Below are 10612 nucleotides of genomic sequence, written 5' to 3'. Positions count from 1 at the left end.
TGCTTAATGATGAAAGACTAAAAGCTTTCCTTTAAAGATTAGGAATAAAACAAGGATGTTTGTTCTTACCATGCCTGTTCAGCATCATACTAGACATTCTAGGCAGGACAGTTATGAAAGAAAAAATAAATAAAAAGCATCCAGATTAGAAAGGAAAAAATAAAACTGCCTCTATTTAAAGATGACATGAGGGATCCCTGGGTGGCACAGCAGTTTGGCGCCTGCCTTTGACCCAGGACTCGATCCTGGAGACCCGGGATCGAATCCCACATCGGGCTCTCGGTGCATGGAGCCTGCTTCTCCCTCTGCCTGTGTCTCTGCCTCTCTCTCTCTCTCTCTCTCTCTGTGACTATCATAAATAAAAATTAAAAAAAAAAGAAAAAAAAAGATGACATGATCTTATATATAAGAAATTCAAAAGAACACAAACCTAACAGAGCTAATAAATTCAGGATGGTTTCAGAATATAAGATAAATGCACAGAAGGTCATGGATTATATAATTCCATTCATATAAAATATCCAGAATAGGCAAATCTAGAGACAAAAAGATTAGTGGTTACTAGGAGCTGGGGAAAGAGGGGAATTCGGAGTGACTGCTTCATGGATATGGGGTGTTTTTTGAAGATGATGAAAATGTTTTGCAATAAGTGGTGATTGTTGTGCATGTTTATGAACAACCTAAACCCCACTAAATTGTATATTTTAAAATGGTGAACTTCAACAAGATTATATAGATGAAAAGTGCACATGAAAATATACTCAACATATTAAGGAAGTACAAATTAAAACCATTGTGAAAAGAGGAGCCCAGGGAAAGATGGACGAAATGTTATATGGTATCTGGGATGGAATCCTGAAACAGGAAAAGGACCTTAGCAAAAAAGTAAAGAAAGCTGAATGAAGTATGGACCTTAGTTAATGTGTTGGGCGCCTGGGTGGCTCAGTCAGCTAAGTGTCTGCCTTCAGCTCAGGTCATAATCCTGGGGTCCTGAGATCGAGCCCCACATTGGGTTCCCTGCTCAGTGGGAGCATGCTTCTTCCTCTCCCTCTGGCCTCCACTGTGCTTGCTCTCTCTAGTGCATGCTCTCTCTTTCTGAAATAAATAAATAAAAACGTTAAAAAATATAATGTGTCAATTCTGGTTCAATAATTGTCCCAAGTGGACAGTACTAATATGTTTAAAAGGGTTTTTTGGGATGGTGAAACTGTTCTGCATGATTAATCTATCTATACATGTGTTAAAATTCATAGAAATGTACAACAAAAATAGTTTACTGAATGTTAATTTTAAAAAATAAAATTTTTAAATGATTTGGAGGAATTGGAGAGTAACTAAGAATCAGGAGAACCTGTAGATTTGGTCCCTGAAAGAAGCAAACTGCACTGGATGAGATCCATCTTTACAAAGGTTTCTCCTTAGGACACTCACCAGGCTGCACAGTGTAGGTGGCTCAAATTCATGCACAAAGCCACAGACTTCTTGGCTTAAGATAGCAGTGGATTTTAGTGGGGGAGTGGGGAAAATGGGTAAAGGTGGTTAAAAGGCACAAACTCCCAGTTAGATAAATAAGTCCTGGGAATGTAATGTACATCATGGTAACTATAGTTTAAAAAAATACAAAAGATATCAGTGGATAAAGTTTACTGCTGCCAGAGCAGCTGAATATTGAAGGAGAATACCCAGAAAGGAGGCACTGGCAGGGAGGAAGTCCCCTCAAATCCTTAGAAGACCCCTTTCTGCACATCTACTTGGGTGAGACTCCAAGGAGTACAGTGGAAAGCAACAGTCAAAGGCAGGAAGCAAAGGCCAGATATTTCAGCTGCTGCCTGCTCTAAAAGAGGTGATATTTGTAGTTTGCTTTTCACAAACTCAAAGGGGCATGGTAAATGCCTTAGACTGTCTGCTGAAATCCCATAGGGGCCATGTGTTGGAAGACTATGTCCTGGGACTAAGGCTTTTACTCCACTAATAATGGGGAAACTTAAACCATAACAAAGGTTGAACCCAAACTACACAAATACAAGATCAAATTCCAGCTACTAATTTGACTGCCTGCTAATACAAAAATCAACATTCTTCAGAAGATAAAAGATTGTAGAATCTGTGTAATGTCATCCTAAATGTCTATTACAGAATTTTAAGAATCCTAGACATGCCTGCTCCCAAATGTAATTCAGTATTAATAGAAAAGCCAGACAAGAGCAGTAAATACCAAGACCACTCAAATATTGGGAGGGAGGGAGTGGAGAATTTGAAGCAGGTATTATAAATATCTACAAAAGAGTTTAAGGAAAAGAGTTATAATGAATACATGAATGAGGCATTTTAACAGAGAAAAAAAATTATTTTAAAAAATAGAAATACTAGAACTGAAAAAATAATTCACTGAGTGGGTTTAACAGCAAATTGACGGTGTCCACACAAAATGTGAGATCAAATATCAAGAGACATCTCAGTTAAGGGACTGAGAACAAAATATTGAAAAAGAAGACCTATCAAACAATATTCAAGTGATGGGATTAATTGGAGTTCCAGAGGGAGTTGAGAGAGAAAATAGGGTAGAAAAAAAATGTGATTAATTAATGGCCAAAAAAAAAAAAAAAATCCTTACATTTTGTAAAGACAAAATATTTCAGGGATCCCTGGGTGGCGCAGCGGTTTGGCGCCTGCCTTTGGCCCGGGGCGCGATCCTGGAGACACGGAATCGAATCCCACATCGGGCTCCCCGTGCATGGAGCCTGCTTCTCCCTCTGCCTGTGTCTCTGCTTCTCTCTCTCTCTCTCTGTGACTATCATAAATAAATTTTTAAAAAAATTAAAAAAAAAAGACAAAATATTTCAGATTCAAAATCTCAGGGAACCACAAGATGATAAATATGAACAAAACCAATCTTAGACATATCACAATCAAGTTGCTGAAAAGAGAGATAAAGAGAAAATATTGAAAGCAGCCAAAGATGATAAACACATGACACACTAGAGAACAAAATGACTGGACTTTTCACTGACTTCTCACCTGAAACCATGAAGGTTGATAATAGTGGGGAAGGGCGGGGGTCGGGGGTAGTATCTTTAAAGTACTGAAAGAAAAAGATCATTAATACAGAATTCTATATCCAATAGGATAAATGAAGATTAAATAAGTATCTTCAGATTAGAAAATCATCTAAATTTATTGCCAGCAGATCTGGACAAGAAATGCTGAAGGAAATTCTTCAGGCTAAAGGGAAATAATATCAGAGAAAATCTTAGACCTTCACAAATGAATGAAGAGGACAAACAAAAAAATACAGAGAACAAGCTGGTGGTTTCCAGAGAAGAGGTGGATGGAGAGATGGATGGAATAGATAAAGGGGATTAAGACTTGGCTTGATGAGCACTGAGAAATGCATTGAGTTGTTCAATCAATTTATCATACACCTAAACTAATATATAGCACTGTATATTAAGTATACTTTAATTTAAAAGGAATGAATGAGGAGCAGAAATGATAAATATCTGAGTAAACATAGAAGATTTTTGTCCTTTTCTCTAGAAGATAGGACACTTTAAAGCAAAAATTATGTTATCTTGTGGTTTATAAAGTATATAGTTATATATAACAAATACAGCATAAAGGATATAGAGGGGATGGGGTAAATGGACCCATGTCTTCATACAACCCATGAAGTTGTATGATATTATCTCTAAGTAGTTGTGAAAAGTTCAGTAGGTGTATTGCAATATTTAGAGACACTACTCAAATATAAGACAAAGAGGTAGAGTTAACTATCAGTAGATAAAATGGAACTCTTAAATACCTGACTGTGTTAAAAGACAGGAAAAGGAGAACAAAGGAACAAATATCAAAAGAATTTTTTAGATGGTAGACCTAAGTCCAACCATATCAATTATTATATTAAATATTTGTGGACTAAACAGTTTAAAGGCAGAGATTGCCAAAATGAATAAAACAAGACTATATTCTGTCTAGAAGAGCTGCACTTGAAATATAAAGAGACAGACTATAAGTAATTGGATGGTAAAAGAACCTGCAAATGGGGAGCATAACATCAGATGCAATAGATTTCAACGCAAAACACAGTAGCAGAGATAAAGAAGGACATTCATACTAATAGAAGGTCAACTCATCAGAAAGACATCACATGCATAAAGTGTTTATGTACCTAATAAAAGAGTTTCAAAATCCACAGAACAAACTTAACAGAATTTTTTTTAAAGATTTTATTTGAAAAAGAGAGCACAAGTGGGGGCAGTGCAGAGGGAGAGGGAGAAGCAGACTGCTGAGTAGGAAGCCCCATTTGGGACTCAATCCCAGGACTCCAGGAACATGACCTGAGCCCAAGGCAGATGCTTCACCAACTGAGCCTTAAATTCAATCAAATTAAAGGGAGAAATAGACCATCTCTCAATCATAGTTGGAAGTTTTAATATTCTTAACAACTGAAAGAAAAAAAACACAAAAAATCAGTAAAGACATAGATGATCTGAACATTACCAACTACACTGACTTAATTTATATTTCTAGAATACTGTAAATATGCAAAGTAAATATTTTTAAGTGCACATAGTATAGTCAACAAAATAGACCATATGTTAGTCGATAAAGCAAGCCTCAATACATTCAAAGGGAATACAGAGTTTCTCTGACCACAATAGTGTGGGGATGGGGCACTTGGGTACCCTAGAGGGCCAGTGAGGGGTTAAGTATGGGTTCAGAGAGCAAGCACAAGCAGGTGTGGAGGTAGGGGCAGAACATTATGAAGAAGAGATGGGTGAGGGCACAAATAACCCACCCAGACCCCAGCCTCATGGTCATTGGCTGCCACCTGCCTTCAGAGCTGCCAGGAGGGAGTACTACTATCAAAATGGCCTAGGCCTTAAAGCTCAGGACAGAGCCCCAGGGCTTCCTGCTTGGCTTCCTTGTCTACCTGAGGGACTAATAGCTTGTTCTCCCTGCTCTGGCCACAGAGGGAGAGCACCTAGCAACGTGTGGAGTGTGGCCACTCCAAGGTAAGCTGCTTGGGCTGGGGGGCTGGGATTCAGGTAGGCTTACTCTGTGCCAAAAGGGAGGGATGAGCAAACCCTTTGAAAGGACAGGAAGGGTCAGAGCAGAGTGTACTGAGGGCTCAAGGGAAGGGCCTGCTCTGCCCCAGTAGGGAGCCCCAACCCTTGTTCTGACTGAAGGTACCAGTTGAAGGCAGCGACCCCAGAACCTTCCTCCCCACAGAAGAACTCTGTCCAGGGCTAGGCTGAAGGGGGATGGGAGGGGTTGGAAGTTCTGGTCCGACTACAGCCCCAGAACCAAGAGCTGCCACAGAGGCCCCACAATGTCTGTACTTAGTGACAGGACCCCATTGGGTTGAGGTCCAGGGCTACCCTCATCATTCTGTTCCCCTGAAAGCCTCAGGTGAAAGGAGATAAGCTCAGGCCCCCAGCAAAGCCCCAGTGAAGTAGGCAGCATTGTCAAGACAGTGCAAAGAAAGAGGTGCTTTGTGCCCCAGTCTCTTGCTCATGGGTCGGGCCTTGCTCCTTTCCTTTCTTACAAGGAAAATGGTGGCTTGGTTCAATGAAAGCCAAAGGGAAGAGCGGCTGTTTCTCCTGGTCAGGAAGGATGCACTTCCTAGTGGGGGTGTCTGGGGGAAGGGGGCCATCGTGTGCTAGCATCATGAGAGCTGTAGTACTTGTACAGTGGTGGAGGTCAACGGCACTAGACCAGACCCTCTGGGGTTGAATACTGGTTTCTCCACCTACTAGCTTATAATCTCTCCAAGCCTTGGTTCCCTCAACTGTAAAATGGGAAAGCTAACGGCATCTATTTTATGACAGTTGTTGTTAGGACTAAATGGGGTTTTAGTACAGTGTTTTGGCAGTAGATATTATTATGGGTGGAGCACCACATGTAGACCTAGATCCTCTATCTGAAAGGACATCTCATCCAGACCCTGACTCAAATTCCAGGGCCCGGTCGAAGGTGGCCAGAGTGCTGCAGGGCTCCTACCTTCACTGGGGAACTTTCAGAGGGAGTCAGGGGTGGGGCCCTGCTTGCCTGGGCCTTTCCAGCTGGGTGATTCTCTGAGAGCTCTGGGCCAGGGGTCACAGGGAGGCAGCCAGCCTCTGAGGGCCCATTGTTCTTCTCTGAGCTGGGAAAGATGCCTTCTCCCCACCTCTCTTCCCCCTGATGCCTGACTCTGCATGCTCAGGAGCAGACCAAAGGTAAACAAACACTGCCGTCTCTCCCTGTACAGCTCACAAAGAGCTCTCAGTGTCTCACAATGGTCCTGTGATTCCCAGCCTTCTGAGCTCAGTGCCTCCAGTTCACAAATGAGGAAGTTGAGGCCCACAGGGAGGAAGTGGTATATGTGATGCCCCAAATAGAGAAGTGGCTCATCCAGGATTCGGTCTCCCAGTCCTGTATCTGGTATTGCAGACTCAGGGGCACAACAAGTTCACAGCCATGCACCGACAGCTGCCCCCCCCCCCCCATGCACATACACACAGACACACACAGTACACAGCCCAGGGAGATACAAAGGGAGGGGCAATGGCCTAAACCCTCCCTCTTCAGCAGCCAGGTGATGATAGCTAGGTTTCTTTTTGTTTGTTTGTTTTTTTGTTTGTTTTCCTCCCTAGATGAGCTTCACAGGTAACTGGAGCAGCAGAAGTCCTCAGCTTGTCTTGTCTTCTCCCCAGGTGGGATGCCTGCTGCCCCAGTAGGAGCCAGGGTACAGCTGTGGCCACTAGTTGGCCTAGTGTTAAAGAGGGGAGAGGGAAGCATGAACCAAGGTGCCCTCCCTACCTAAGGGATTGCCAGAGTATGACCAAAAGCTGAGGGCTGTGCATGTAACTGGTTTAAAATCAAAGGACGTGGAAGGGGAGAGACCAGAGTCTAGGGTGACCATCCAGGTTTTCCTGGGTTTGGGATGTGCAACTTTCAATTTTAAAACCTGGAAAGGGGATCCCTGGGTGGCGCAGCGGTTTAGCGCCTGCCTTTGGCCCAGGGCGCAATCCTGGAGACCCGGAATCGAATCCCACGTCGGGCTCCCGGTGCATGGAGCCTGCTTCTCCCTCTGCCTATGTCTCTGCTTCTCTCTCTCTCTCTCTCTCTCTCTCTCTCTCTGTGACTATCATAAATAAATAAAAATTAAAAAAAAAAAAAAACCTGGAAAGTTCCAGGCAAACTGGGATGAGCTGGTCACAGTCTTCCACAGCTTCTAGTCTGGGAAAACAAGACCTCCAGGAATACATAGAGGAGACTACAGGCTAGGGCCAAAAAGGAAACAAGAGTGTCAGGGATGAGTGAGACACAGCCACATGGTGGTTGGCACCTCTGCAACTTTGGCTGAGTAGCTCCACTCCTCGTTTGCATACGGGTTCTTCCCACCCCAGTCAAATCTGCTGGAGTCAGACCCCTCCCTTCCAACAAAGACACCCAGAGTGTCTGGTGGGCCCACCACTCCCACCCACCTGGGAGTGGTGGGCCACTTCCTTGCAGCCTGGGATGGGTCAGTGCTCAACAGGCCCCAATTTTCACCTTCTTTCCTGGGGAACTGTCTCAGACCATATCTCTGGCACAGCCCAGAAGGCCATCTTAGCAAGTCCCTAGATGGCTCTGTTCCCAGCAGATATGAGAAACCTCTTCCTTCCATATAGGGAAACGGAAGGTAAAGGTGACCAGACACACAGCTGTGTGCCTTGGTTTTCTTATCCTGAAAACAGGGATACTGTCCCTTTTTTGTAGAATTGTATTAAACATCAAATGAGCAGCTGCTCAATAGAGGTTTGCTGCCAAGCCTGTTGGAGGAGATGGCTCTCTTGGGTCCAGAGGTCATTTGGGTTTCTGTTTCTTCAGCTCAACTCGGGTACATGCAAGTCCCAGGTGTTGCCTCCAGGGAATGGCAACATGGGAGATGGTTGAGGAAGGGGATGCTGAGGGTGGTGGGAGTGGGGGGAGGGAGATTGGAGAGGCTGGAATTTAGGATGAGAAGAACACACTGGATGAGGAGCAGGTCCCTATTGCTGGGAACCCAGGGGTTCTCAGCAGGCTCAGGGTAGGATTCATTCGTGATGCCCAGGTCTCTGGCATTCTTCAGCACACAGAGGCATGGGTCTCTTTGGGCCCTGAGAGGCCCAGCTGACCTGCTGCCCTCCTGCCCAGTGGAAGGAACGGGCTCCCCCATCATCCCGGCCTGTGCAAACAAACCCCCGGCGGTCTGGTCCCTGTTTCCTCTCAGGCCCTGACCGGGGCAGTCAGCACCATTAAGTTCCTCTCTGAGGCTTTCCTGGGTCGCCACTTCGAGGCCGTGGAGTTGGAGGGCAGCGAGCCTGAGCCAGGAGACCTCTTCCCGTTCAGGCTGTTGTCCCCCACCGGACGCTGTGCGGGGCCCACGTGGGTGTGTACTGTGGCCACGGGGAGATCATCCACTTTGAAGGTGAGCATCTCCGGCTGGGACACCAGTGGGTGGGGCAGCGAGAACAAAAACCGGGTTCCATGCTGGAGGTGCGGGTCTCTGAAGATGGGCGACCCGGCACGCAGGGTGCAGGGCTCTGGGCCCCCAGGGCCTCGGAGATTTGGCTGCAGGATCAAGGCTGATCTGCGCCCACTGGGCGACCCCTGCAGGGAGGAATGTCGCAGGCCAAGGGCCTCAACCGTTTCTGGGCTCCTATGAAGTCTTCGTATCCAAACAGGGGCAGCGCCCGATGCTGCGCTCCCGCTCGCTGTGGCGTGTGCTGCGTAGACGTGGCGGCGTGGACCGCGTGGCTCTGGAGCGCCGCATGCGGGAGGCAATGGATGCGGACCCGCTCCCATATCACCCCACGCGCAGCAACTGCGTGCACTTTGCGCGGCGTCTGCTGGGCCGCATGCCCATCCTGGACCCCCTGCAAATAGATAGCGGTCCTATTAACTCGGTGAGTGCTGCCCAGCTACCCTTGCACCACCTCACCTCACCTCACCTCCCAAGCCAGTTAACAAATGCTGCTAACCAGTGTGCTCCTGCAAAATTCGCACTTTCCCTCCCAGCCCGGGCCACGTTCCTCAAACACAAGGTCCACTTTACTCTGGCAGACCCAAAGCACCCAGAGGGAAACTAGGCCTGCCAGCTCGTGGAGATTCCACTTCTCTGAAACTCTTGGGCCCACTCCAGGAAGGCCCCAGCTCACAGATCTTGGCCACATGTGTTTCCTTCAGCCTACCAACTTCTAAACCCGGGCGCTGCCCTGGTCCTTGTTACCCTCCATTCCTGTTCCCCCAGGGGAACCTGCCTATGGAGCCATCTTCCTGGGCCCTGTCCGTTTACACCCAGGCCCACAAATTCTGGTTCTGGAGACACTGGGATCCCAGTCTATAGATTAAGACTCAGCCCTATAAACTCTTCTCACCACTTCTTCTGCTCACCAAGTCAAGCCGTCTTCACCTCCTCCTCCAAGCCCAGGGAAGAGACCGCAGCCATCCAATCCGACGCCTAACTAGATCCCACCCCTTTACCAAACCTGGCCACTACTTTCTAGATCCAGGCCGTCTTTCCTTGGGGGTACTTCTGGCCTTGGGAACTGAGCTGGGGGCCTCACATAATCCAGGGGTCCTGACTGTCACACCAGACCTTACCCCAGCCTCTTTCTTCCCTCTCTCCCTTCCTTCCTAGGTGTCGGTGGACTTGAACTTGGCTATGGACTAGGTGTGATCTTAGGCCCTCCTGAATAGGCACGGGGCCTCAGAAATGGCCATTAAACTATTTTGCAAAGATGAATTCCGGGCTCACTGCCGCTTCTATTCAGTCTCCGTTTCTCTGCCTGCAGCCTGCTGTAGGCTCCTCACTAGGACAGACCTCCTTAAATTCCGTCGCGTTCAGGAACCCCCACCCCCCACCCCCCACCCCCTACCCCCGGCTTCCTGGTGAGAAACCAAAACACCACCAGAGGGCCCAGATTTTGCAGGAAAGATGTTGCAGGGAGACGGAGGGTCCTTGGTCTCTGAAGTGGGTCTCGGGGTGCAGTGCCTCCTTCCCGCTCTAGGACCGCCCCCCGCCCCCCCGCCCCCCAGCGCTGTCCTCAGTCCAGCGGCGGGGCGCGGAGGTGCATCCAGTCCTGCAGGACCGAGGCTTCCTGACGGGGAGGGGGGAGGGGGCGGGGATTTCCGAGGCCTGCGGGCGGGCCCGGCCCCCTTGGCTCAGCCCCGCCCCCCGCGGACACGCCCTCCGCTCCGCACGCGCCGGTCCCTTTAAGAGCCTCTCGGCGCGGCGCGGCCCGGCTCGGGAAATCAGCGCTTTGCCTCTGCCCGCGCCGATTGCGGCCTCTGCAGAGCCCGGCCCGCGCTGCTTCCCCGGCCCCGGCCTCCGCCCCGGCCGCCCCATGTCGGCCGCCCCCGCCTACGGCGAGGACAAGGGCGGCTCCGCCGGCCCCGGGGAGCCCGAGTACGGCCACGACCCGGCGAGCGGCGGCATCTTCTCCTCCGACTACAAGCGGTGAGGAGCCCGCGGCGCGCCGGCACCATGGACAGCGCCCGGCCGCGCGGACCGGAAGCCCGCCCTGCCCCCTCCCCGCGCCCGGCGGCGCCCGGGCCCTGCCCCCACCTGGCCCCAGCCTGCCCCAGCCTGCCCCAGCCCGCCCCA

At 48.5% G+C, this 10612-nt stretch overlaps 2 protein-coding genes across 2 annotated transcripts in view; both read left to right on the top strand.

Annotated features, from left to right (window-relative positions):
- The first annotated feature begins 4711 nt into the window (after window positions 1-4711).
- Window positions 4712-9722, top strand: LOC121488852. Its single transcript, XM_041751128.1, has 5 exons — window positions 4712-4746; window positions 4974-5015; window positions 8161-8434; window positions 8691-8912; window positions 9647-9722. Exons 1-5 carry the CDS (start codon window positions 4712-4714, stop codon window positions 9677-9679), a joined length of 606 nt encoding a protein of 201 aa, XP_041607062.1. The 3' UTR covers window positions 9680-9722.
- A 518-nt stretch (window positions 9723-10240) lies between these two features.
- Window positions 10241-10612, top strand: part of AP3B2 (adaptor related protein complex 3 subunit beta 2) — a 33540-nt gene continuing 33168 nt past the window's right edge. The window contains exon 1 of the mRNA XM_041753843.1: window positions 10241-10465. Coding sequence (XP_041609777.1) covers window positions 10353-10465 — 113 coding nt within the window. The 5' untranslated portion in view covers window positions 10241-10352. The remainder of the gene's footprint in view (window positions 10466-10612) is intronic.

This window comes from Vulpes lagopus, chromosome 4, assembly GCF_018345385.1.
Source record: "Vulpes lagopus strain Blue_001 chromosome 4, ASM1834538v1, whole genome shotgun sequence".
In the NCBI taxonomy this organism is placed as follows: Eukaryota; Metazoa; Chordata; class Mammalia; order Carnivora; family Canidae; genus Vulpes; species Vulpes lagopus.
The sequence above is the reverse complement of the archived record's forward strand: the minus strand, read 5'-3'. Positions and strand labels throughout refer to the sequence as shown.

What these genes read in the sequence shown, in the direction of transcription:
- LOC121488852 (XM_041751128.1), top strand. Translation starts at nt 4,712, where the DNA reads ATGGGTTCAGAGAGCAAGCACAAGCAGGTGTGGAG. An exon ending in AAGCACAAGCAGGTGTGGAG is followed by an intron (nt 4,747 to 4,973) that starts GTAGGGGCAGAA and finishes CTCTGGCCACAG; the next exon opens with AGGGAGAGCACCTAGCAACG. An exon ending in TGGAGTGTGGCCACTCCAAG is followed by an intron (nt 5,016 to 8,160) that starts GTAAGCTGCTTG and finishes CCTCCTGCCCAG; the next exon opens with TGGAAGGAACGGGCTCCCCC.